At 37.6% G+C, this 27,837-nt stretch overlaps 2 protein-coding genes and 1 long non-coding RNA gene across 3 annotated transcripts; 2 read left to right on the plus strand and 1 right to left on the minus strand.

Moving 5' to 3' along the window:
• Positions 1 to 3,575: 3,575 nt before the first annotated feature.
• On the minus strand, positions 3,576 to 4,374 carry LOC103964309. The gene is made up of 2 exons (XR_669853.3): positions 4,015 to 4,374; positions 3,576 to 3,929 (listed from the first exon to the last, which is right to left on the minus strand). It is a non-coding gene; the product is annotated as an uncharacterized LOC103964309 (long non-coding RNA).
• Positions 4,375 to 8,183: 3,809 nt separating this feature from the next.
• On the plus strand, positions 8,184 to 10,321 carry LOC103966125 (scarecrow-like protein 8). Its single transcript, XM_009379265.2, has one exon. It carries the CDS (start codon positions 8,184 to 8,186, stop codon positions 10,110 to 10,112), a length of 1,929 nt encoding a protein of 642 aa, XP_009377540.2. The 3' UTR covers positions 10,113 to 10,321.
• Positions 10,322 to 20,391: 10,070 nt separating this feature from the next.
• On the plus strand, positions 20,392 to 26,322 carry LOC103966126. Its single transcript, XM_048571019.1, has 6 exons — positions 20,392 to 20,757; positions 21,945 to 22,036; positions 22,241 to 22,564; positions 22,735 to 25,319; positions 25,400 to 26,142; positions 26,249 to 26,322. The coding sequence occupies exons 3-6, from the start codon at positions 22,373 to 22,375 to the stop codon at positions 26,320 to 26,322; spliced, it is 3,594 nt and encodes a 1,197-aa protein (XP_048426976.1). The 5' UTR covers positions 20,392 to 20,757; positions 21,945 to 22,036; positions 22,241 to 22,372.
• The last annotated feature ends 1,515 nt before the right edge of the window (positions 26,323 to 27,837 follow it).

A 27,837-nucleotide genomic window follows, 5' to 3' on the forward strand; every position in this document is an offset into this window, starting at 1 on the left:
CCGTTCTGATTCGGAAATAAGATCAGTTTACGCCTACGCGCTCATGAAATCGAACTCTACCTAACCAATTCAAGAGTTGACCGAAAAGGTCGAGAAAATTGGAAATAACTAAAGTACCCCTCACTTTGTTTTTCTCAAATTTGGAGAAGTAAAGAACTAGTTCCAATCAAATATTCAAAATACGTCAAGAATAAAATAAAATAATCATTTTGGGGACGGGATATCACATCCTCCCCACCTTACAGAAATTTCGCCCCCGAAATTTCCATAAGCCCAACTACAAGGAACTACCACACCACTATTCGAACTCGTATTGACAACCACGTCATCAACATCGAATAAGGACCTCACCCTTCTCTTCGACACCAAGAACTTAACCAACTTCACTTTCAATACTTCAAGAATCCAAAAATACGAATCCAAGAAGTATCCCCCCACTCACGCTTTTGTCAATCAAATCCAACACGAGGATTTCAAGACAACCACTTCACCACGAAACTAAATTTCTACCTCAACGACTAACTCACTAAGGAAACTTTAGCCACCAGATTCAAAAGAACACAACATTCTTGAACAAAACACTTGGAATAAGAAGACAACGAAACTGATACGAATTGAATCACCACAACCAATGTAAATGATTCGAACGAACGGTCAACATAACTACTCAATTCATATCCCATAGGCTAGACGTACTAGTCTCACCCTCCAAGGTTCACAAATCTAAGGAAACTCTAAATTTGACACCACTGATACTACAGGGCAAGCATCAGCGTCCGCTGAAAATTCAAAGGTCTGGGTACCAAGGCTCTGATACCATAAAAGTCGTCACGTGTCGATCCTAGACGTATGTCGGGATTGGGGCGTGACACAAAAAATTCATGGGAAAAGAAATCCAAACTTAAGACTCTTCTAACACAACCAAAAAAAAAAAAAACCAAGAGATGGTTGCTACTTCATGAGTTTGTGTGATATAGTCGAACTAAAACGGCTAACAAGGTAGTTAATTTCTAATAACTTCCATGTTTCGATTAATGACATGTGTAGTTATTATTATATTTGCAAAAATATCAATGAAATTCATTGAAAAAAAAGTTTAGATTTCATTAGAATAATCAATTGATAATATGAAAAGTAACTCAATTACTTATAAACAAATGTAAAATACTTTTTTTTCTTGATGTGAGATTCATGGTCTCAAAAAATCTCGAGTGCGGGATTACAAGAATTACTCGGTCACTAAAAGTCCACCATAAAAAAGCATAGTTGACCAACATCTTACCTCTTCCAAGCATGAGGGATCAGTTTTGTAATTTTCAATGTGTTCAAGAGAGTTGGTGATTAGAGGTTGAAACTTGAAAGGGTGGTGGCGTAGTGACTGGGATTAGTGGTCAAAAACTTTTCGTTCTAATTAAGAAATTGAATTAAACATGACCAGACGAAAACAAGAATCAAGCAAAATATTTAATTAAAATTCGGATCAAATTGTATGATTATATTTTTAATGAAAAGATGCTCAAAATTTAAATTTAATTAGCTTTGTATTTAAGCCAAATGAACAAGTTTAGATAGGGATTCTTTTCTAACTTTTTTTTCTCTCTTTGCTTTTTTGTCTTCCGATTATGAGATTGAGACTCATAGCGAAATGGATAAAGGAAACCCTAAGAAAACATGGAAAGATACTCTAAGAAAATGTATAGAGTACCTAGAGGTAACGAAAGGTTTGACACAAAACCGAGCACAACGGCAATATATGATTCATATAATGGACTCCCACTTAATGAGATAAGGCGTTATTTTTGTTGGTTTTTTGTTTTTCATTCTCCTTTTTGGGTGGGGGGAATAATTGAAGACTTTAGCATTATTGTAAAACAAATGTAAGAAAAGGAAAAAAAAATGTGGACCTTATTGATAATTTATCAGCATCCTATGTGAGGCAATAGGAGAAGTATTTTATACCATATTGGTAGAAATTAAAGTTGTACGTGTCAATTGATTTATCTTTAAAATAAACGAGTTCAGCAAGTTTTACGTGGGGAGTCTTCAGAACTCCAGATTACTGGGTAATTTGGTTTTATCTCTACTAATTAATGAAATTCTATTTTTCAACTAATAAATAATGAAAAAATAACTTAGTCTTCTATTACGCAAAAAAATGATGAGCAATAATTTAATTTTATAGGTCCAAATTTTACTATTTTTTATTGAAGCTTTATCTACAGGTGATGTTAAAATATCTCTAATATTTAAAAAAAAAACCAAAAACAAAAACCTCACACTCCCCCCACGTTCTCTCTCTCTCTCTCTCTCTCTCTCATTCTCATTTTCTAAAAAAATGTGTTCATACACACAAAGTGTATAGGCATATGCTAATATCTATTAGATTAACAAGTAAGCAAACATAATATTTTTTTTTCTTTTTCAATTTAATCATTGATCGTTCATTTTTTCGTATTGCTGACTACTAAGTAATTTGGAATATTGAAGAAAAATTTTACATTTGTTGGAGCAAATATGTTTTTTGTTCTGCATTCAAGTTTATATCTTTTCTCTCGGTAATTTCGACAACAATCAATTATTAAATTAGAATATTTTTAAGGGAATTGTTATTAGAACTCTAAAAATCTCATTCTACACTTCAAACTTTCTATATTAGGAAAGAAAAATACAATTGTGAGGAGTGTAGAATGAGATTTTTAGAATGTTAATAACACTTTCCATTTTTAATTGTTATTTATATAGTCATAAATAGTTATTGTGGTAGGATCTTACTATATGTGGTGAGACCTTGAGTATGTTGCAACCACTGATGCTTTGATGGACGTATATTAAAATTGGGTACCAACAAATTTATGGTGAACGTCTCCCTCCTCTTTATTCACTAAAATCCACGTTGTCAGTTATGCAATCAATATGTCTATGGACAATATGATGGAACCTATTACAAATTTTTATTCTTCATTTTTTCCAGATAATATTTCCTAAATATTATATTTACAAACAAATATTCATTTTAGAGATCGTTTAGTTATCCATACGTGTTAAACTCACGAACAGTTTTGATAACAAATAGCATCCTCATGATGAACCGTCCATTTATTTTATGCATATGAATGACTAAAAAATCTCCAAATTGAATAACTTTTTAGCATATATGATCTTTAAATAATATTAAAGAGAATGAATTGAATTTAGAATAATAATCGCATTAGACTTCGGCTATTAAAGTAAATGCTTTAATTAACTGAGTTACAAACTCATCTCAAATGAACGATATTTATTCAAAAACTTCGATAATACACTAACGAACAATGTTGATAAGACACGAATCTCGACATGATTGATAAACAACACAAAAAAGGCAAAACTAATAGGAAAAAAAAATACTCAAACAATTAAAAATGGACATTGGCAAAATTTGCATAATATGTATCCAAATCCATGCATCTCAAAACAACTAAACTCTAAGCCTAATTCATAAGTCTAAATCATGACCACAACCTTAAATTGAATCAGTGTCGCGATAATCTTATATTATAAAACACTGCATGATGTCCTTGTCCAAAGACATATCCTTTGAGAATATAATGCTTCATTTGTTTTTTTATTTTTTTAATATTTTATATGTTGCGAAAGAGTGGGTGGGTTTTGGAAAGCATGAAATGAAGATAGCAATCTTCATGTTAAAGAAATTAGATTTGCAGTATAGTAGCGCATATATATATATATATATATAATGGGATAGGATCCTCTCCAGATCACATCCATTCACATCTTTCGAATCCTTCTTCATTAAAATCCAAGTCGGTGTCGTGGCTTTGCCGGAGCTGGTTATTGGCAAAAGCGTCAATGTCTTCGAAGTCGGCAACGTCGTAGTAGTCGTTGACGCCGTACTTCAACTCGTTGTTTTGAAATTGTGCCATTTGTTACTGCAAAAAAACTCACAGATTAACTGAAATCCGCAGCAAACATTGAATCGAAACCCATGGTGAGAGAAAATAGCGAAGGAATTACCTAGAATTGGGGGAAGAATTCAGCTGGGCGGGTGAGATCCTGACGATCCAAATGGATTGGATCCAGAGAGGATCATATTCCCTACATATATATATATATATATATATGTATGTATGTATGTATGTATGTATGTATTCTTAAATATGGCAGATTTCAAGTTAAAGCTCCTCTTCAAAGAGTGTATATAGTAGAATTGGAAGGGATAACATTAATAATCACCAATCTACCATGTCTCACTTTATAATTTTGTTCCCACGCAAATATCCATTTTTGGGGTCCCAGATAAATAATTGAGTAATATATGCTTGTGTTACCCAAAATAAAAGTTGGATTATGTAAGAAAATTTTGAATGATGTAATGATGAAGTATGAGTTGATTCTTACATCAATTAGGTAAAATGATATCTCATTCAACAAGCGACATATATTATCTCAGAAAAAAAAAATGAGAAAAATGCCTAAAATGACTTGTTCCAGAAAACGAATAAGAAAATATTTTGACATGAGCTTTATATTCTACTTATTCACTTGCATTTGAGAGTAAAAACCCAAATACCTTGGGTTGAAAAGAAGTGGTTAACATCTATGTTTACATAGAAAACGGTTGAATCTTTATGGTTCGAGAATAGGCTAGAGAATTAGAGCTTATTTGAAAGTGATTTTAAAATGACCGAAAGCGCTTTTAGTAAAAATATTGTTAGGTTCTAAAAGAACTTAAAATGCTTTTTCATGATTCACTTGAATTTTTACTAAATATTTGTTTTAAAAATATTTTCATCGAAAAAACTTTCAGCCATTTTAAAAATACTTTTAAACAATTTTCTAAAATAGTTTAATTTTAAGTTCAACAAGCAATACATAAGTTTAGGACTTATCAAACAGGTTATTTATTTGTTTGTAACTCCCCAAAAATATTAATTACACGTACAACATTACTATGCGCTTAATTTGAACATAATTTGTGGCCACACACATGCAATGGATATTCATGTACCTAATATATAAACTAAATTATTCTAGGTTCGGTTCACCATCATAAAGTTGGAACTACAAGAACTTGGCCAAACCCATCCATGATGGTGGGTCATGAAACCTCATTTCTTTAGCACACTATAATCTATTCGGAAAATTTATATAAACATAAACCATCATTTCATCAGGTAACAAGTTGTGTGACAATTATAATGTAACAACCAAATTACTAAACTTTTAATTTTTTTAGTGATTTGGAGCAGGAAAATCCATAAAATCTACTATCAATTATGCATTAAGATGTTAAAATAAGTCTTGAATACTTACTAGGGGTACACCTTGGGCGGGTTAGATGGTCAACCCAACCATAACTCAACATTACTAATTCGGTTTGAGTTGGGTTCAAGTACATATTTAAATTGAGCTTGGACTTACTCGTGTTGGATTCGGATTTGCGCAACTTTATTAAGTTCAATCTTGTAAGACATTATTTTGTAAGATAAATCTCAAATTTTGAACCAAATAACGTCAAAATTATTTAAAATTCAATTTTACACGTAACAATCATTCATATGCAAATGAAAATCAAACAATGAATTTCAAGTATAGCCCTCTTAAACTTGTATATAGCTTATGTATTATGAAGTGGGACACATAATATGTGCATGAACAATTCGAGTTAGAAATCAGGTTAAGTTTGGATTGACATTGGCTGGTAAAACATCAACCCAATAATTAATTGGGTTGGATTTGGGCCCTTTTTTACTTGATTTTAACTCACCCAATCAGGTTTGAAATCAGATTGAACATGCACAAATTCAGGTTGAACGAACTCAAATTGCACCCTTAATGCCAACTACATTCTGCATACCTTAACTGACTCTTACTATTTAAAATTATTATTCATCTCATTCAAGTATTGTAGCCATATAATTGACATGCTGAAGCATTTAGATATAAGCGATAAGAGAAGAAGAATCAAACTCAAAACTTCAACTGCAAAGATCAAACCCAGCCCTTAATCATCTACTTTGTTAGTTACACAACCCTTTGTGATTTTATGTTGAAGCTTAAAAAAGTTGGAGCAGCTGTATATTTTAACGAGAAAGGATCTTCGTCGGATTCTATCTGTGAGGATCTCGGGATCCTCTAATTACATTTGTTCATCGTGCATCATGAGATCCGTTTTTGTCAGGTACTGTTTATATTCAATTTTAAATTAAAAATTTACAATGATTTCTTACTGTAGTATGTACGATGAACGAATCTAATTAAAATACTCATAAAAAGAATCTGACGAGAATCTTTACTCTATGTTAGCAATATATGGTTCTGTTTTTATTAATTAAAAAAGTCTAATTATGTCAGAGCTAAAAAATTCTAATGGTTGGGGGTTGGCGACGTAGACAAAATTCAGGTTAAATCACCACATTCATACGTAAACCCCTGTTCTACAGAAACCGACGCGTGTCCGTAATCCCACCAAGAGTCAACCGGGAATCGTCCGTCACGACAAACCAGCAACCAGAATTTCGAATCCGCGAGCTAGCACAGCGTGACTTCTCCAGTGACGGGGGCGGTCACATAACGCAGCCTCACAGCTCAACACCATTCGCCACACGTGGTCGGGGGGTCGCTTCCGTGGTGTTCTGGATTGCATTCGGGTCTCCGGTCGAAGGCCTTTTGGAATACTTCGTAACTGTCGTGTCAAATGGTCACTGCCGAATAAAGATCATCTTATTCACTCAAACGAAATACACAACCCCCACCTCGCCAGGCAGCGTGTGAGTGCACGCTCCTCAAATTCCTCCTTTACATTTTGGAATGTTTTGTCTATTTTTCATGAATCGAACGACCAGTTTGTGACTTTGTAACGATAATTTACTTTTTCAAGGATTGAAAAAAATGTAGAGAAATTTCATCCTCTAACCATTATCGTGTGATTTATCATTGCCAGGAGCTGTTTTGATTGCCATTTAACTCCTATTTTGATCAAATTATTCTAAGTAATCATTAATAAACTTTTTTTTCCCCTCAAATATTGTAATATCTACTCATAATTTTATGCATTTTTCTTAAAAAATTGTTAAATTTCAATAAAGACCAAGTATAAAAGTATAAAATAACATTAAGGAAGGGTGACAAACAAATAATTTTAATGACAATAATATGACTTTATGGAATGAAAATTTGGTTAGAATATGAGTAAACATGTCGACATCCGAGAAATTAGTCATTTACAATAGCCAAGACGGAAATTAGGTAGAAATCGACTGTGGATGACAAATTCGTGGAGGAAATAGAGGAAGTAAATATAAAATAAAATAAATGACAATAAGAACATAAATATAGTGTGTTGGAGCAGAAATAAATGTAAGTTTATGGATCGTTTAATAACCATTTAATTTTTAGTTTTCATATTTTTGAAAACTGAAATCTTATTTGGTAGCCATTTTAGTTTTCAATTTAAAGAAATAGATATACTAAAAGCTAAAAAGTAAACTTAAGAAAGTAATTTAGAGTTTTTGGTTTTCAATCTTCACATTTAAAAAAAAAAATAATAATTATCAAATAAAATTTCAATTTTTGTTCAATTTTAAACAAAACTTCAACTTTCGTTCAGTTTAAAAAAATGAAAGTGAAAATGAAAGCTGAAAATTAAAAATAAAATAATTATCGAACAGCTATCTGGCATTTTACATACTCATATGTTATGTTGGTACGTGCATCCACGCTCCCTTCAATCTCGTGCGGGTCCTCTGATTGTAAATTCAAAACGGAAAGTATGAGGTGCGCGTGGAAGAGTATATCTACGCGTAATGAACACCGTCCATCGTCACAGATCGAGCCCCAAAAGAAAATCCAACGGCCGGAATTGGATGGCGTACATACTCGCGTGGATGCATTTCGGAATTTCAGATTTAAAAACGAAAAGGGAAGACAACTAAAAAACCAAAAACCAGGACGAAAAGCAACTCACTTTCTCTCTCCTCTCACTTTCTCTCTCTAGAGTTGGAATCTGCCCGAGTTGTAATCACAATTTCATCGCAATTACAAATGAATTCAAGGCGATAGAGAGAGAGAGAGAGAGAGAAACCGAAACTGTCTCTTCTTCTCCTTCCATGCGTTTCTTCAAAACCCACCACTTTTAGCCTTTTTCCCTTCCTCGCTCTCAGAAACCCAGACAGGAAACAAAAATGCAATCGGGCGGTTACAACGGCGGAAGAGGCAGCGGCGTTCCTGACTTCTACCCAAACGGGCGATCCATCTCCATCGCCGCAGCCATGAACGGCCACAACCCATCTCAGAACAATCCCTTCCACCGATCCCAGCTCCCCGGCCTGTTCCTCGACCCCACCGCATCCCATATCGCTCGCCAAACACAATTCCAACCCCAAACCCAAAACCCAGCAGCCGGTCTCATTGGAAAGCGGACGCTCGCGGAGTTCCAAGCCCAGCAGCAGAACCACTACAACCCCCACCAGAATCCGAGCCAAAATCTCTATCTCCGCTCCCTCAAGGCCAGAAGTTTCCAGCACTCCTCTCCGATTTCGCCGTTATCTCCGATAGACTTCTCATCTGGGTCATCACTTTCAGGCTCCGAGTCTTCGTTTTCGTCCACCTCGATTTTGCCTCATCAGCGATTCGGGTTGCCTATGCTTCAGCAGCTCCGCCCTCAGCCCATTAACCAGCCAGCACCACAGGCGATGTCGTATGTTAACAATCTGGTTCCCAACAATCCGGTTCAGACCCGAGGTGTGGACTCCGAGAAGATGTTTAGCAACAGGCTGCAAGAGTTGGAGAAACAGCTTCTCGACGATAACGACGAGGACGACGAAGGCGACGCTGTTTCTGTCATTACCAAAACCAACAGCGAGTGGTCCGAGACGATACAGAATCTGATGGGTACGGCAGCTCCGAGTCAGAACCAGAAGCCCGTTTCGCCGTCGCCTACTTCGTCGTCGTCTTCCTCGTCCTCCGTGGCGTCTCCTGCTACCTCCACGTGTTCCAAGCAGTCACTCATGGAAGCCGCGACGGCTATTTCTGATGGGAAATCTGAGGCCGCTATGGAGATCCTCACCCGGATGAATTCGACCCAGGTCGCGAATCCTAGACCCAGTTCAGAACAAAGGCTTCTGGAGTTCATGGGTTTAGCTTTGAAGTCTCGGGTCAACCCGATTGATAACCCGGCTCCGATAGCGGAGCTTTTTAGGCAGGAGCATACCGGGTCGACTCAGTCGCTTTACGAGTTATCTCCGTGTTTCAGACTCGGATTTATGGCCGCTAACCTCGCAATCCTAGAAGCGACCATGACGGACCAATCAGCGACCAGTAAGGTTCATGTGATTGACTTCGACATAGGGCAGGGTGGTCAGTACGTGCTTCTTTTCCACGCGCTCGTCGCGCGTCAGAATGTCAGGCCCGCTGTCGTGAAGATCACCACCGTCGCTGATAATGGCGGGGAGGAGAGGCTGAGAATGGTCCATCAGAAACTGAGTCAAGACGCCCAGCGACTCGGGGTCCGTCTGGAATTCAACGTAGTGAGCCAGAAAATCGGCGACCTGAACCGGGAATCGCTGGGTTGCGAACCGGACGAGCCGATCGCCGTGAATTTCGCTTTCAAACTGTACAGCATGCCCGACGAGAGCGTGTCAATGGACAACCCCCGCGACGAGCTCCTGCGGCGCGTGAAGGGACTGGCGCCGCGTGTGGTGACGCTGGTCGAGCAGGAGCTCAACACCAACACCGCGCCCTTCATGGCGCGCGTAAACGAGTGCTGCGCGTACTACGGAGCCCTGCTGGAGTCGATCGAGGCGACGGTGCCGAGGGAGAACCCGGAGCGAGTCAAGGTGGAGGAGGCGCTGAGTCGGAAGGTAGCGAACTCGGTTGCTTGCGAAGGTAGGGATCGCGTGGAAAGGTGTGAAGTGTTTGGGAAGTGGCGGGCCCGCATGGGGATGGCGGGGTTCGAGTTGAGGCCCATGGGACCAAACATGATCGAGTCGTTGAAGAATCGACTGGGTTCGGGAAACCGAGTCAACTCGGCGTTCACGGTTAAAGAAGAGAATGGAGGTGTTTGCTTTGGTTGGATAAGCCGCACTCTCACCGTCGCATCCGCTTGGCGTTAACTTCACTCATTTTTCTTTTATTTTTTTATTTTTGTTTTTATTTAATTTTAATTTCTGGCTAATTGTTATAAAAAATACTTTATTTTCTGATTATTATGTAGGCTTTCCTGAGAAAATGGAAAGGGGAAAAATGCTGCCAAAAGGAGAAAAAGGCCCCACCAAAACGAAAATCAAATAAAAATTTGAGGAGTGTTTGGATTCCATGAAAATTCTTGTGCCCACTGCATTTATGATTCTCGTTTTTTTAATTTTTTTCGTAAAAATGAAAAAACTAATGGTCTCGTCAAGGCAGCCTATTTTTACAAAAATATTTCAGCCTTTTTTTATCATTGTTACGTGGTTCATCTGTATTAGAAATCGAACTTAGGATGTGCTGTGTATAATACGGATTTGAAATTTGTTTCCAATCACCGAGCCATCATATGGTGGTACATTTATGATTCTCGTTTGGTTTTGGGTTTTTGGTTTTGGGCACGTGCGAGTTTCGAATTCTGGCGTGGTATATTGTAGTTAATAACTTATACGAAACGAGAGCACGTCAAGATAATGATATTCCAGACTAATTATGCAATCTCAAAAAAGAAACTCAAAACATGAGGCGTCTGAGTTATTGAGGAATGAGTCTGGCCTTGCTACCAACTACCAACCATGGTGGCTCCACCGGTGTATTTTTCCTTTTGTTTTTATTTTATTGGATATTATGTGTTTTAGGAAAACCTAGTTATTTGTTCACGGACGTGTCGGTTTCCTATTGGATACTAGGAGAGCACAAATGTGGTATGGCAAAGAAGTGCTTGATGTGCGTTATTCACCTTGTAATCTAAGATTTTGCTATGCAATTGCTTACGTTGTAAACAATGTTACGTGTGTTTTGTTCATACTATAAAAATCTATTGGAACTATGTGAATGGTTATTTACCAAACATTTCATTCTTGATTTGTTTAAGAATTCGTTTGGATGTGCTTTTAAAGTGGCTGAAAGTTTTTTGATGAAAATATTTTTTGAACCAATTTTTAATTAAAGTGTAAGTAAATCGCAAAAAAGCTCTTAACTATTTTTTTTTTTTTTTTCAGAAATCACTTCTAAGTGTCTTTGAAACCAAAAAACATTCATCTTAATACGCTTTTAGTCATTTTTACAACACTTCCAAACGAGCCTATATATATTGGTCAAAAATATGTCGCTCGTGAATTGGTTGGGGAGGATTTGAGGATCTTTTGGTATTAAATTAGAAGATGGCATGAAAAGGAGATCATGCATGATTTATAATTATTTATAGTCTAATACGAAATGGTTTAATTGATTTTTAATATCACATGATTTCTATTGTTATTAAAGAAAATAAAAAAAATCACTTTTAGGGTATATTGTTTTAATAAAAGGAAAATTAATTAAAAGAGTTTGAAAACTTTGAGTTTTAACGAAAATAACAAAATAAATGGTAAAGTGAATAGTACCAAAATTGACTTTTTAATGTACAAATGTGGTTTTTCGTTAAATTAAATAGTACGAGGAGTTTTTCTTTAAAATTCTCTTTAATAAATTCATTAAATAAAGAATGGTTTCCAACGGTTATGTCAAATTAAGATTAATTAAGTTGTGATTTGTGCGATTAAATGTATTTCGTTTGTGTGTGTATGCATGGGTGGAGCACAATGCAATCGAGTCTAGTGGCGGAAGTACGTTAGAACAAAGATAGTTTCAGGATACTTGGAATTTGAGAAATATACATTTAAAGTTCTTTTGAAAATTCTTCAAAGTCGATATATATTAATATGTGTGATTTGGCTGCCGATAACAAATCTATTGCGTTTTTAAATGTTTATGGATTCAGTAAATAATATGTCTCTCGTGCCGATTGGGTAGTACCACTTCACCTTTTTTATGGTCATGTCATATTTCATCATTCCCTCAAGACTATCTTTCTCAAACTTTTTCTTTAATTTATTTTTACTTCATATTTGAAGAATTTTGTTGCAACTTGCCAATATGTTTCTTCTGCCCCAAAACAATGAGATATTTTTCAGTATCGAGAATATGGTCTGATATACAAAATGTAATAGTATAATTGACTGAAAATTTGAAAAAAAAATTCAACTAACTATATTATGACACTTATTATGTCGAACCATGTTAGCATCGCATGAGAAAAATTCTCCAAAACAAGTGTCTTTTTCACACTAGGTGCTCACTATACACACTTGTTTTTTAGTTGTTGGCAATCATTTATCGTAAGCTAATATTATAATTATGGGATGTTGATAATTAAATACACATTTATAGTAAGGACGACGAATTGATAAGCTTGGCGATGTCATATATGTATTTGGCAAGCAATCATAAAAGCATTCAAGCAAAATACGGAGAGTGCATGATTTGCTGGCTGCTTGCTAGATGATGCTGATGCTGCTACAGATAATTACTCATTTTAACCTAATTAATTTCGGAATGTCGGCAACTTCCTCACTCGAATATTTTTCTCATTTCACCGATGTGAGACTCTTTTATATTCACATCCTCACACACCACCATCTCACATGTGACGCCATTTCAAGCCTAACACGGGACCTAAGGCCATCTCTAATTGAGGGCTGGCCCAGATGGCTCGTTTTAGCCCTCTGGCCCTCTAAGATTCTCCAAGATATTAATATTTAAATGAACAGTACATGGTCATATTTGCCTCCGTCTCCAACTGAGGGACAGAGGGCTCGTTTTAGCCCTACCACAAAAAATCGTATCCAACCGAGGGCGAAAGGACCATAGGGCCAAACATAATTTATTATTTAAAAACTACAACTTAAATTCAAATCCAACGGCTAAGTAATGTCAGCTAGCCATTAGTAGCTAACATAGAAGTTGGTAGCCATTATAGGAAAAAAAAATATAATTTAAAAAAAATATGAAACAAATTTTGTGAAATAGAAGTTATAGGATAAAAATAGAATTTAAAATAAAATAAAGCAATTTTGTGAAATAGAAGTTATAGGAAAAAATGGAATTTAAAAAAAAAAAGAAACAAATTTTGTAAAATAAAAGTTATAGGAAAAAAAATAGAATTAAAAAATAATAATAAAACTATAAAAAAAATTTGTAAATAAAAATAATAATAAAACTATAAAAAAAAAAATCAAATGCAACGGCTAGCTGACGTCAGCTAGTTGTTGCATTTGAATTTTTTTCTTAAGGATTCCTGTCGGTTATAACCGACAGGAAAACTGAATTTTTTGGCCCTCTAGCCCTCTTCGATTCCGTGGGACCCTCTCAGATTCCACAGCCCTCTGGCCTAGCCCTCAGTTGGAGAAGATTTTCGACCCTCTGGCCCTCTGAACCCTTTGGTTGGAGATGGCCTAACACGGGGACAACACAAACCAAGTGAAGTGAAGTACATGTGCCCGTTGGGCTTCTCATAGGGGACAACCTCCTCTGATATTATAAAAAAGTTGAAGTTCTATCATAAAACCAATTGACAATTTGGAAAATAACTCAACCTCTTATAAGCCATTGTAAGATTTCTCCTTTCACCGATGTGAGATTCTTCTATCTTCATATTCTCACAAATCGTTTAACCGTTTGATTAACATTGTTAAAATTTCAACATTCAAGTAATCAACATAGCTTGTTAATTTGTTTGATGACAGTTGGATTGCCTAAAGATTTCAAATTTAGCCGAGAAATAAAACAATTCAAATAATATACAACACTGCAAGATAAGAATGGAACATGAGAAAGTAAAATGAAAATGCCTCTGGTATTGTATTGTATGGGTAAAAGTAGAAAAAAAAGAAGAAGAAAATTAATAGCATTCATAAAGAAATAAATATAGGTGTGGGGAGGAAAGCATTGACTTAACATTTTAAATGAAGAAAATTAATGAAAAGCGTTTGAAAACTTTGAATTTTAACGATAATGATAAAATAAAGGATAAATTGAATAATATCATAGTTAACATTTTAGTATAAAAATATAATTTTTTGTTAAAATAAATAATATTAGAAATTTTTCGTTAAATTTTTTTTTTAAAATGAGGAAGTGAAGAAAATAAAAAAGAGAAATTAGGTTATGTGCCTGCCCACAAAAAAAGGGTAATAATGATATGAGGAGTGTTGGATTTGATGGGTTGAATTATCGCTCACTTGTTGTGTCACCCAAAAGTGAGGTTGAATTAAGACCCTATTCACTGCTATCTCACTGCAAAAAGGCGCCCAGCAGCAGCAGCAGCTCCCTTTGAAGTCAAAATATCTTTTTTGTTTGGCAAACATATTATAAATATAAATTCTTTTCCACAAAACATACTTTTCAGGCAATTATTGGACATCAACCTTTTTTCTCACACAAGGGGTAGAGGAAGGTGGGATAACGAGATAAAAGGCTCAAGGGCTAAGAGCAAGTCCACTGTATGTGATAGCCCGGTGGACGGGCTGATTTTTTTTATCTAATTGCTCTACCTCCTTGTTCCGGCTCATGCGGGTGATTGGACTGAGGGGGGTCTAAGTGAGAGGGGCCCCTAGCTCCTTGCTCCAGCCCATCCATACCTTGTTGTTGCTTGCTTCTATCAATGTTTGCAGAACAGTTGAGTTTGAAGATTTGAGCCACAACTTGGATGACTCGACGGAAATGTGAGGCTTTTTGGCTTCTTGCTTCATCATCTCTCCTTCTACACTCATCATCCTCTTCCTCTTCCATCTCATTTTTGCCCAACTAGAAATTGAACATTTCTTCCCCTTACTTAAACAATTCTTTCTCTTACTCATCGATTTTCCACAACATCCTTGAAGAAGACATTGTAAGAATGAAGTAAAAACTATGAATAATGATAGAGATTTTGATTTTGGTGTGTAATTTCTTTGGATGGATAGTGGTTATATGGAGGAAAAAGAAATGATTAGGTTGTAGATAACGTCACGTGGCATGCCGTCATTCGTTAAAAAATTGATTGAAATCTATTCTTAAAGATTGTAAACAGATTGCGACACGTGGTGCAATTTGATTGGTTTAAAATCTTATCGGAAATCTATCATCAACGATTCTGAAAAAGTAAGGACACTTGGCACGACGACATTTGATAAAAATCTTATCGAAATCTATCACCAAAAATTATTTTTTCGGATAATGATATATGGCGCAACGAGAAGAATTAAAAATTTTATCCGAAATTATAAATAAAATTATTTTGTATTATTTTCTAAAATAAAAAATACTAATATTTTATTATCTATTACCATGGCTATTCAGTTAGGGGTAGATATGCAAAAAGCAATTACTGTTTATTAAAGGCAAAGTTGTTGTTTATTAGAGGGAATTCAATAGGAAGTTGCCCTGATGGACCCTTCATACGTTGGAGCTGCTCTAAAAGGGATGGAGGTAGACGTGAAAATAAACTCTAAGAAAAAACTTTGAATACTTAGATCTAATGGAAAACTATGCATAAAATTGAGAACAGTGCCATAGGACTAAAACTATTTTATTGTTTGGATGGGAACTAGATCCATATTTATATTGGACTTCAACATTTTGTCAAACAGAAGCTGCCAAGTTTTCTAAGGGGCTTCGGTTGGATGAGTTAGAAACAAGGCGCAATCGGCCTTAAACACAAACACCTTGGACTTGGACCCTAACTACAAATTCAATAGTGTATCCTCTCGCATCCCACCTTGGACTTGGACCTTAAAAGTTTAAATTCTGAGTTTTTTTGATAAATTTGGAATGCTGCAGTTTATACCTTTACTCGTTTACAGAGAAAGAAGCTAGCCATGTTGGAATTAGCACTTGTGACCATAGGAGAAGGAAGGAGCTCAAAGAGAAACGTGTCGTATGTATTTCCATCAGTAACTGTTGTTGTATTCTCGCATTATTTGTATTTGATTGTATATGTTATTGAGTACATATGATCTAAGGTGTAAGCTTTGATTGTTGCACTTCTTGAGGCTCCGGCAGGTTTGAGCCACGAGTGAAACCATGGTCACATGTTCACCCTGTGGATTCATAGTTACCATGATCTTCCCCTTATGGTAAACCAGGTACCGCACTTGCTTTGTCACGTTATTTGAAGTACTTCAATTTTCTTTGGAGGAATTTTTTGTATAAGCTTTGGTCTCGATGAAGTGTAGTCTAATCTTCTTCAGCGCAAATGTCACGGGATGGGAGTTGCGAACGAAACCTTTCGTGAGGACTCTTGGGTTTCTATGGCAGGAGGGACATCACATAATCGAAACATTTGCTGGTGCTGTTAGGACCTATACGAAAAGGATATGATGAATGACCGGAAGGCATTACAGCCTACAGGCCGGAACCAGCCATAATCTTGGGCAGAAATTTTCTTGTGCCTTCGAAACACAGGTACTTCCAGATGCTTCAACAAATCAAAGCCTCATTTATACTGTTCTTTCTGAGGCAGTGGAACATAAATTGACCAAAATCTATGCAAGCAGTTTACTAATGAAAGTAGACAGAGGCAACACGTGTGGCAAGCTTCATGGGCTGTCAGTAAATTGCACCGATACAGGTGAAGCTCTGAAGTTGGAAATCTTTATGCATTGTACAAAAATATGTAGACGTCGATGTTTTCTTGCTTTGGCGTTTATTCCTCGTCTCCTCCTCGGAGTTTTATTAAACATCTCTGTAGTTACCTTCATTACAAGAACTAGTAAGAAAGCCGGGTTAAACAGGGCCTTGCCTATGCTCTCGGTTAGATATCTGTTTGTTTATCGGAAAATTAGTAGAGGCATTGACAGTAAGAATGTTTATTTGCAGCAATATTGTGAATGTGAATTCATATGAACTCAAAGTTGCAATCTCCCAGGGCAAATGGGCGAGAGATCCTTGGTCGGCTAGGTATGTGTACTTTGAAAGCTGCAAATGATTCGCACAACAACGAAGAAGAGTTAAAAGCAAAAGAAAAAACCGGGGCAACCATCAGATGCTTTCCTTTTGAGCTGCCGCACGCAAGGGATTAAAAGATGCTTGATGACTGGTAACCCTGCCGAGGAAGGGTTACAGTTGAGTAAATTGACCAAAATCTACACACTCGTTTTTACATTTCATACAACCCTCTTAATTTCCGACCGTCGAGTAAATCGGACTGAAAACAATCAGAGAATAAGTAAAAAGTGAAAAGGGATAGCAGCACCCTTTCTTAAAGTACTTGCAGATGTTCTTTCAAAGCAGGTTGCCCGATTCCGTTTTATTTTTTGTCACAAAGTGGAATACAAATACAAATATGGGCACAAACTTTTAAAGCACCAAATTTCAGGGGCTCAGCAGCAAAAGTCAAATCTTTAGGAGGACTAGTTGCTTACGCCGAAAGCGATTTGATGCTTCACCAATGGGGTTGCATATTGTGGAGTTTGGTTTGTTGACCGTGGAGTCCGTCTTGGTGGAAACGATGTGACGCTTCACCAATGGGGTTGCATATTGTGGAGTTTGGTTTGTTGATTGTGGAGTCCGTCTTGGTGGAAGAATTCGTAGCGAGATAGCGAAATCGTCATGTGATATTGTTATATGATCGGACGATATGGTAAAGTTGTAGAGTGTAACTTACTCTTGTGAACAGTCATAAGAACATCTTACTTAGGGCCATCATGCATTCCGATCATACCATTGTCTTTTGGTGCCATCCGATGAGCCTTGGCCAAACAATCACGTGATGAGTGTTTAAAACAAAGGACTCTTCGGATGGGTCATTTAGTACTACGGTCTAGTGATATTTCTTTTCACTTGCAAGTGAGAGATCGTATGTTCGATTCTTACTAACGACGAATTTGAATCACATTATTGCTAGTATATTGTGAGACTAAGCACATCCCTCCCCATACTATCGTTTGTTCAAAGAATAGAAGAAAAAAAGGAACTCTTCGAATGATGAAGTTGATAGATTCAAGTATCGTAATCAGAAACAGAGCTAGAAATTTCTTTTAATGTGGGCAACGTGAAAATCAATTAAGAAAATCTTATTATAGTATGGCTTAGAACCAATATGAAAATAGGTATAATTTCAAATGATAATGTATCACAAATTCACAATTCCAATGTTACAAAAATTTTAGTGTAGTAGTGGAAAGTAGCAAAATGATAAGAAAAATATTAATACATAATTATGCAAGAGTGAGATTTTTTAGTTTGAATGATAGAACAAGAGTACTTTTGCTCATATAATATTTGATTTGGAGTATACGCAGTATAAAAGTATGTTAGATACTAGGTACATATATTTTCTTAAAAAATAATGCGTGTGTATTATATAATTGTAGTCTATAACTTAACAAATGAATCATTTGAGTGGAGGCATATGGCCCCAGTGAGCCTTCATTGGTCCCGTCCTTGATCGTAATATCATATAACAGTGTGACACAATTTCTCTTATTGAGTGGGGGCCGCGGTTGGAAGATGCCAGTTGGCTGTTTCCTTTGGACGATAGTGGAAGGAGAATAATTTGTAGACTTTTCGGGGCGAGTGGGGCCCACTGGGCTTGTGCTTGCGGTTGTTGGGGTTCTTTCCGTGGAATAAAAGTTAGAAAATGCGTAGGAGATGTTTAGGAAATTTCCTTCCTCTTTCTAATTTTTATTTTCTCTATTCTAATTCTTTTTACCAAATTATACATTTTATTGTGGGATTTGGAGTGGAAAACATGGAGAGATTTAGATGGATTTCACTAGCCAATGAAATCCTTCCATTTGTAAAGGGATTGTGGAATTTGCACATTTCCTCAGATTTTAATTAAATGAGATTCTCACTAGGTTTGTTTTCTAAAACCACGTACGATATTCATTATGTATTGCGTATGGTGTTTTTTCGTTTTTTCAAAGATCAACTTGTGGTTTTACCATTGTAGTTTGTCCTTTTGGGATCGAGAAGATTTATAGAAGCATTTCAACATTTTATTACCACTATTATGTTATTCATAGTAATCGAATCAGAATGTGCCGTATAAAATTTAAGCCTAAAATTTGTTCCCAACTATTGAGTCATTCCGTGATAGTTGAGTATCGTATTTGTTTAGTATTACTTGGAATACTTATAAATTTCAAACCCTTCAACCGATGCTTCAATTTTTACTCCAATTTATAAAAGAAATAATAATATAAAAGGTCACTTATACCTAACCTTTTTTGTAAGACAATTTCATGATACAATAACTAAAATGATGTGACAAACTTTCTTATATCTTAAATGATGTTGGGATTACATATAGGGAATAGGTCTTATTAGTTTAATTTTAATTCAAACATCTCGATTGTCACGTCAATTAAGTTAAAAAATTGCAATATTTGTGCTATATGATTTTCCTAATTTTTTAACAAATATGCCATCGATTAATTCTTAAAACGGGATTAAGATTCCTAACTTGTTGGTGAGAGTCATCAAATAAGAGAAGAAGTACGAAAATCATTGTAGAAAATGACATTCATCGGCTCCTTACACAAAAAGATTTGTACACATTTTAAATATGTGATACAGCATTAAGAAAGAATTGCTCGTTTTTACGTATAAAAAGCCAAATATTCTTTGGTCAAAAGTAAAAACAAACTTTATTTTTTCCAAGATGAAAAATTAATATAAATTATGGGTGGTCCTGTGCTCATTAAAGTATCGTTTTTCTTTCACTTTACTTTTTATTTTTTTCTTTCTATAAAAAAGTTAACATACTTTAATTGCGGGTGTTCAAATAAAAAATACTAAAAAATAGAAGAAAAAAAAATGAGAGACAAGATAATTCGGATCCCTACTCAAAAATCAAAATTCACAAATATCCAAAAGTCAAAATTGCCTTTCATTCCTAATGAAATTGGAGAGAGGATCCTCTTTGTGTCACATCTGTTCATCGTACATTGTACGACAAGTTTTTATCAGGTACCATTTATATTTAATTTTAAATTAAAAAATTTATAATAATTTATGACCGCATAATATACAATGAACGAATATGACAAAAAGAATCCGATGAATTTTTTTTTTTTTTTTATAAAAATGTTGACGTACAAGTGTTTAAACAAAAAAAAAACTAAAGAGCAGAAAAAAATGAGAGATGAGAGAATTCGGATCCCTGCTCATAAATCAAAATTCACAAATATCCAAAAGTCAAAATTGCCTTCGATTCCTAGAGAAATTGGCCCCATTATTTGACTATTGACTTCGGGATTTGTGTTTCGATTTTGATTTTTCTTTATTCCCATTTTCTTTTGAAATTTCAAGAAATTCAAGGGTATTTTGGGAAACAAAAGGTAAGACGGAGGGCAGGCTCGGCATAAGAACCACCATAAATACGTGGTGTGAGAGTGCTCTCCCATCTGTGTTCTCCCATCCAAACAAGAAAGAAGAAGTAGGGCGAAGATTGATAAAAAAAAAAAAAAGGGGAATTAATCGGCGGCGGCGAGGTGCAGCGACTGTTCTCCGAGGGACCGATAATCGGCGGCCCGTATTTAACGATCAAGATCGGGACTGAAACTGGTCTTCTCTGATTGAAATCTAGAAGAAGAAGAAATCGGATTCGAAAACCGTTTTTTGAATCGCTTTCCTTCGGCGAGGTTATGAAGGATTTGGATGTTGTGAAGTGACGGAATCTCTTCGTTGTTGGTCGATTGGATTCGTTTTGAGACCACCGCGGCGGCGGAGGCGGCGGCGGATTTGTTGAGAGTTTGAAGGAATCAGGTATTGAAAACCCTAAAAGCTTTTGATAATTTGCGTTTCGCCATTTTTTATGGTTAAATTTTATCTTTATCATCAATCAATCATCAATCATCAATCATCATCTTCAAGGACTGCGAAGCGAAACGATGAGGAGGCTTCTGATCGGCTCTGGATTTGTGAAAATCGCCGATTTATTGGGCTCTGTAGTCACTGTCTTTGATAAGGAACTAGTCCGCTTACAGATCTTGAAGGACTGCAGATTTTTCTCTAAGTTGTCCTGCTGGACTGGACTGGATGTCATGGAGCTTGGTCCTGATGGGCTCTTAGGATTGTATAACCATAGGTAGAGGCATAGGGCCGAGATCTCTGAGTCTTCTGATGTCGATTTCGATCGACTGTGGCTGCCAAATCTTGGTATTTGGATTGAAAGTTTTCGCCGTCAGCAGTAGAGGAATAAACTAGTTGGGCTTTTCCCCGGGAGCCATGCTTTTGCTGTGGTTGATAAAATTGTTGATAGGGAATCTGAACAAAAGTATAGCTTTTAGTTTTATATGGCTGGATCTGTGATGGGTTATGGGTGATCTGCTCTGTAGCAGAATCCCCGTCCTTAGAACTTCACCATTCCATTACTGATTCATCTTTTCTGTGCCCATCGGTATCGATCGAAGAAACCTTCACAGGATATGGAAGAACTTTGTTTCTACTGTGCAAAAGTTTTGTGGGTCTGTCGTAAATCTTAGTTCTTTCGAGGCCCAGAGACTGCCTGCTCTTGTTGCTGGTGATAATGAGCAAGACAATTTGAATTTCTTGTTAGGAAAAAAAACTTTTGTGCTGAATCTCTTTTTTGGGCACATTAAACTCAGTCTACTAGTTTGAATGATTGATGTTAGAAGACATATTTTTGTTGTCCTAGTACTTTATGGTTACAAAAAGAAGCCTGATTTCGAGTATTAGCGACTTGCTAATGTTCAATTCGACATTCTGAACCAACGGAGTTTTTGCAGTCCTCCAAAACTAGTTAACACGATCTGCCTCAAGGTAATGGCCTCTGGAGGTTGTGTTGGCAGTCTAGTTATCAGCTTTTGGCTCAATAACATTGTTATAGATTTTGAGACTTGATTTGTTTATCTGCTTTTGTTTCAATGATTATCGTTGTTTTTTGTTTATGGTCTATTTTCCATGCTGATCTTCGTCTTTGCTGATTTCAGGCTTGTTAGGCAGAAAACTCTTCAAAAACGTATTTCCTTTGGAGGGTTCTAAGAAAAAATCTTACAGAGTCCTCATCAGAAACCAAATCATTGTAAGAATCTAAGATTTCTGATGGTTTTTACTTTATAGTTTCTACAGTTTAGTTTGTATTTATATTCTCATAATCTAAGCTAATATTTGATTTTGATTGGCACGGTAATTTATTGAAACATCTCAGTTATTACATCCTGCAACTTCTTACCATGTATGGCGAAGCTTTTTGGCACTTATATTTATGTCCTTTTCTGGTTTGCAGACTAATTTCTGTGCTTGCACTGGGGGTATACCCACCTCTTTGGTGCAAAGTGGAAAGAAAGTAAGGACTGCATCTTGCAGAACTTGTGGTGGCAGACAAACAGTTGATGGGAGTACATCTCTCTGTCAAAGCATGATGAATACAGTACGTGTGGAACTTACAAAATCTATTAGTCCTGACTTGAACTGGAAGGTTTCAAAGGGTTATCGGAGTTCATCAAGGCGGTCAAGGAAACCTGTTGACAAAAACCAAAAATTGGGTGCAGAGCTAGCAGAGAAAAGTGCTAGAAGTGCATCAGAAGCAACAGTTTCTGAATCAGAGAAGGTTAATACTTTGTGATTTTTCCTTTGTTATTTGTATGTCCCATTCTTTCTAATAAGAGTGCATATCTGATTAATACTTCATGATTTTTACTTTTGTTTGTACCAATCTTTCTATTAAGAGTGCTTATCTGAGAAGTCTTCATGTTGCTGATATAATTGTCTGTTTTGCAGGGTGTGGCTGTATGTGGAAGACGATTGGGTGACAAAATTGAGCATGTACCAATTAAGAAACGGAGACTTATGGTCCGGTCTCCATCACCCCCTCCACACCTTGAAGACAACAAACCACTATTGGATGGCCGTCATTCTTCAGGTCATAAGTCTTGTGCAAAATCAGTTGGCAAAAAGCATCCCACAAGGAGTGATACGTCTACCCTGACTAGGGTCAGCCATAATATAGCCGGTAGCGGTGTTATTGAGAATTTGAATGCGATGACAAATCAAAAGCCTGGTGACGTGGATGACTTCTCTGGTATTGAGATATTGGCAGCTGCTGCCTGCAACAACAGCATAAATGATGATATCAATCATGTTGTAAAGAATCAAGTGGGTGAAGATTCATCTCGGGATGCAAAAGATGCATCAACTTCTGCAAGGCCCTTGGAGCAAACCACCATTGCGTCAACTTCTTCAACAGTCATGAGAACTGCTTCAGAATTTTCAGAAGCAAGAGATGCATCAGTCTCTGCAATCTTGGAAGAAAGTAGTGCGTCATTGGAAACGGTACATTCACTCCCTAAAGATGTACGACGAGAAGATAAAGTAGGGAGCTCCTCTTTCGAGGCTGAGGGGATTAATACCACCAAAGCACACGACGAAGCAGGAGCAAGATCCAGTTCCTCAAAAGATGTTAGGTTCCACTGGGACCTAAATGTTGGTATGGATGCTTGGGAGGAACCTTCTGATATGGTGATTGCTGATCCTCAAACAACTGCTGCAGATGATATCTCCATGGATAATAAGCAGGGTGCAAATTTCCAGGCTTCAGAAGGTAATGAGATACCAAAGGAGGAAGATGCAAAGAATGACATTGCAAGCACAGTGAAGAAGCCCATGTCTGACAATGAGGAACAGGGATTGAAAGCGTGCCCTGAATTTGAGTTGAGTTATGGTAAATGTGTTTCTACTGATAATGCTTTGGGATCTTCAAAAGATTCTGGTAGCGGTGCAAAAGCTTCCCCTCAGGATGCCAGTGTGGATGCATGCATTGATCCTTCTCCTTGCCCTGAGTTTGAGTTGAGTTATGGTAAATGTGTTTCTACTGATAATGCTTTGGGATCTTCAAAAGATTCTGGTAGCGGTGCAAAAGCTTCCTCTGAGGATGTCAGTGTGGATGCATGCATTGATTGTTCTCCTTGTGACATAGCAGCCACATGCCCTGTGTCTGAGGAGACCGACAAAACACTGATTTCCAGCTTTCCTGTTAAGCATATGACAGGAGATACTGCTTCTGGTGAACTACTGGGTGAAACTGTCTGTTCGGAGAGTGTTAAGGTTGAAAACCCTGCTTTAGCTTGTGTGCCAGAGGGGGCACCTTGTGAGATTGAAAGCACTGTTCTGGATGAAGATGGCAAGTGCTCTGGTGCAACATCTAGCGCCCATGATGATCCAGAATCTCCGGAAGAGACGAAGGGTGGAGAAAGCTGTCACTCACTCTCACCCGTTCTCCTTGATGTCAAGCCTGTGGCTAAAGCAGAAGATGTGGCTATTCACCATTCCAAACTTGATGTCAAGCCTGTGGCTAAAACAGAGGATGTGGCTGTTCACCATTCCAAACTTGATGTCAAGCCTGTAGCTAAAACAGAGGATGTGGCTACTCACCATTCCAAACATGATTCTAATGATAAATCTGCATCTGTTGGAGAAGGCCGATCTCTGGTGGCTGTAATTGCAAAGGAGCCAGTAGAAGCTGCATCAGGTGCATCTGTTGGAGAAGGCCAATCTCTGGTGACTGTAATTGCAAAGGAGCCAGTAGAAGCAGCCTCTGACACTCATACTGTTGATTCTCTGCCAAATGATGGTTCTGCGGAAGTAGTGCATAAACCTTCGGGGGATCCCATGATGAATCCAGCAGCTGCTGCTGGGTCCTTTCTTGAGCAATGCCACTATGGTGAAGGTACCTCACGTAGCTTGGGTAGAGCCACTAACGATCCTTCCAGTGATGATTATGACTTGAATACTCGTCAAGATGATAATGATCACATGGTTGGTGAGGGAAACACTGTGGAACCTGCAGCTGGTTACGACTCTCAGTATGAAGATGGGGAGCTGAGGGAGTCATATGTACCATATTGGGAGGAGAATGAAATTGATGACGTAGAAGTTGAATGTGTTGACTACGGTTCTGATACATGTGACAGTGAAGCTGATGATGACTCTGTATCAGGGAAAGTTGGAATGGGACTTGAATGCAGAGAAACTGAATTATTTGGGGAGTCGAGGAAAATTAACAGTAACATGAAGCTTGTGAGAGGATTGAGTCCAGGATCTGATAATACGTGTGAGAAAAACGAACATGCTTTGAGACAATGTTCCATTGGCTCGAAGACGAAAACTTCTGGATCTGATCAATTGCCTGGTGATTCTGAAGCTTCTTCAAACAGAACTGCGGAAGCAATTGAGGGGTGCACAGTAAGGAGACATGCTGTTAATAGCTTCGATTGTCATGATGCTAAACATTCTCCTGCCAACGTGGTTGGATCAATGGCATCTGACTCCTCAAATAAGATGGGTACTGAATGTGCAAGAAGGAGGAGGTAAACACTATTGATTTTTTATTCTCTTGAATGCAACTTTGGTTTTTCTATCTTGGTTACTAATTATTCGTTTGCTTCAGGTTGGGCAACTTTGATTCTTTTCGCTCCGAGGAAGCTGGTTCCAATCAATCCATGGGAAGGGAAAAGTCTGATTCACGTATGCAGGGTAAAAGTTTCGGAGATGTGGTTAAATCTTCAGGGAGTTATTGGGATTCCAAGGGCCGCGAATCACCCACTTATCGTGGTTCCTTTGGTTCTGGACGCTCTAGACCAAGAATTGTTGTTGAGAACCATGGTTATGAGATGGAATCAGACGACACATTTTCAGAAGCAGCAGGAGTTCACAACCGTGTTCGCAGGCAAGCTATAACTTTTTCATCAAATCGTTCGTATCATCCCGTGTTTAGAAGATCATCACCATCTGAAAGGAATAATGCACACAATATGCATAGGGGAATGATACCTATGAGAGATACAAGTCCTGATAGACGAAGGTTTAGACGATATCCACAAGGGGTTAACAGAGGCATCAGGGAGGAGTACCACAGGCCCATGCCCGATGATCCCAACGAATGCTCTTATAATGTGCCACGACGAATGCCCAGGAGAGAACAAAGCACTTCACCCCCTGGCAGAGGACCTATATATTATAGTAGACCCTATCAGAAGCCCCAGTCTCGATGCAGAAGTCGCTCTCCTCTTGGATGGGGTTTACCGAGAGAACGGAATGATATTTCAAGACATCGTGGTAGCAGGTCTCCTGATTATAGGTTTGATTCTAATATGGAGCTGAGGGTGCCTTTCCAAAGGCAAAATTTCGGAGGCAAGTATGATGTAGGGTTCGTGTCCCCACCAAAGCGTCGGTTTTCCCCACAACAGAATTCCAGATGGTTTGATGATTCACATAGAAGTGTAGATCATAATATCAGGGGCGGGAGATTTGCTGGAAGACGGTTCCAGCCAGGACAGAGGTTTGACTCAGAGCGTACATCTCGGAGATTGAATCCAGATGGTTACTCTGAGCCCGTGATGCGTCCTGCAAGATACTCTGAGTTGTCCAGTGGTGGTAGGGAGTGTAGATACGAAGGTAGTGATGATGATAGAAGGAAACCTGATGGAAGATATGAGATCGTTCATCGTGTGAGGCGTTTTGATTCAGATGGTGGTGTGCGTCAGTACCGTTATGATGAAGAAGATCGTTTTGCATCTCACAACACGCAGAACTACGATGAATCTGACAATAGGGCAGCCGAGAGGCGGCCTCGAGAAGCTTACGTAGGAGTAGCAGCGAAGAGGAGAGTAAATTAAGGTTCCAATGCTGACTCAGTATTAGAACTCCGGCTTCTGGTGCAGCTCAACTCATTTAACCCGAAACATGCGTCATTCGCGAGGAGAAATCTTCCATCACCCTTGCCGGTATTTCATCAAATCGACGTGTTACTCTCTGGCGGATAGAGTTCTTCCGATTTTTTTTTTGTCCGGTGATAGTTAAGTCGAAATATTCGTGCTCTTCCCGGCGGCAGCTGGCGCTGCTTGTGGAAGCTACTCTTACCGTTCTGATTGCGCCTAGACAAAATTCTTTTTAGGTTAGGGCCTAATGTTACTTTCCTTCACCTTGAATTTATTTTCCTTTATTTTTCTTTTAGGCATTTTTAAATGACTAGTGAAGAATCTCAAGCTTTTTTGTTTCAAGGCTTCTCTCGTTTCCTATTGCTGTTTGCTTTTCTCTCTTTACTTTCTCTTCAATAATAATTTTCCTTTGCCTTTTTCGAACCAATTAATTTTCATATACATGCATTAATATTACTGTGACGGTATTTCAAATTAGTGTCACTTATATTGCTGTAGGGGTATCTCAAATTAATGTTTGGATGCAATGACATACGCGGGTAGGTCAAGTCCTCAATCACCCATCACAACATTTTCCTTTTCTTGGATTTGAGGTTTACCTCGTGAAAGCTCATGGAATGGTAATGTTGGTTGTAGGCCAGGCCAGATGAACAGATTGCAGCCACTTCTTGCCTCATATTTCTTGGGCCACTAACAAGAACCCCAATACTTGAACCTTCACGCTCAAATCGTATCCCTACAAAAATAATCAAATGTTAAATCCCTAATCTTTCTACGGTGAGGAAGGCTTTCGAGTTCTTGCTCAGCAACGGAAAACCGCCCACTTGGAGAAGCAGTCGTCGGAGTTGGTGTGTCCAGGAGTTGAATCTGCCCCATCTCCTTGAGGCTATGTTTCTTGTTCCATAAGAAAACTACTGTTGCAGATGCCATAGAAAAGGCATAAAAATAGCATGTTCAAGGCAGATCTAGCTGAGTCGGAAAATATCATGTTTGGAGTCGTGGTCAATTGGGTTTATGCAACTATCATGTCGTGCCTGCACTGGCATGTCATTTTCACCATGTTAGTAAAGTTAGCACACACATTTGGCATACTAAATATTGGGGAAATGGTTTACAATGTGAGCACTTTAGCATGTTGCTTGAGGCGGGTCCCAACGGTCCTTCGACT

This window comes from the organism of the source record quoted next, unplaced genomic scaffold, assembly GCF_019419815.1.
Source record: "Pyrus x bretschneideri cultivar Hongxiangsu unplaced genomic scaffold, Pyrus_bretschneideri_v1 Contig57, whole genome shotgun sequence".
NCBI lineage: Eukaryota > Viridiplantae > Streptophyta > Magnoliopsida > Rosales > Rosaceae > Pyrus > Pyrus x bretschneideri.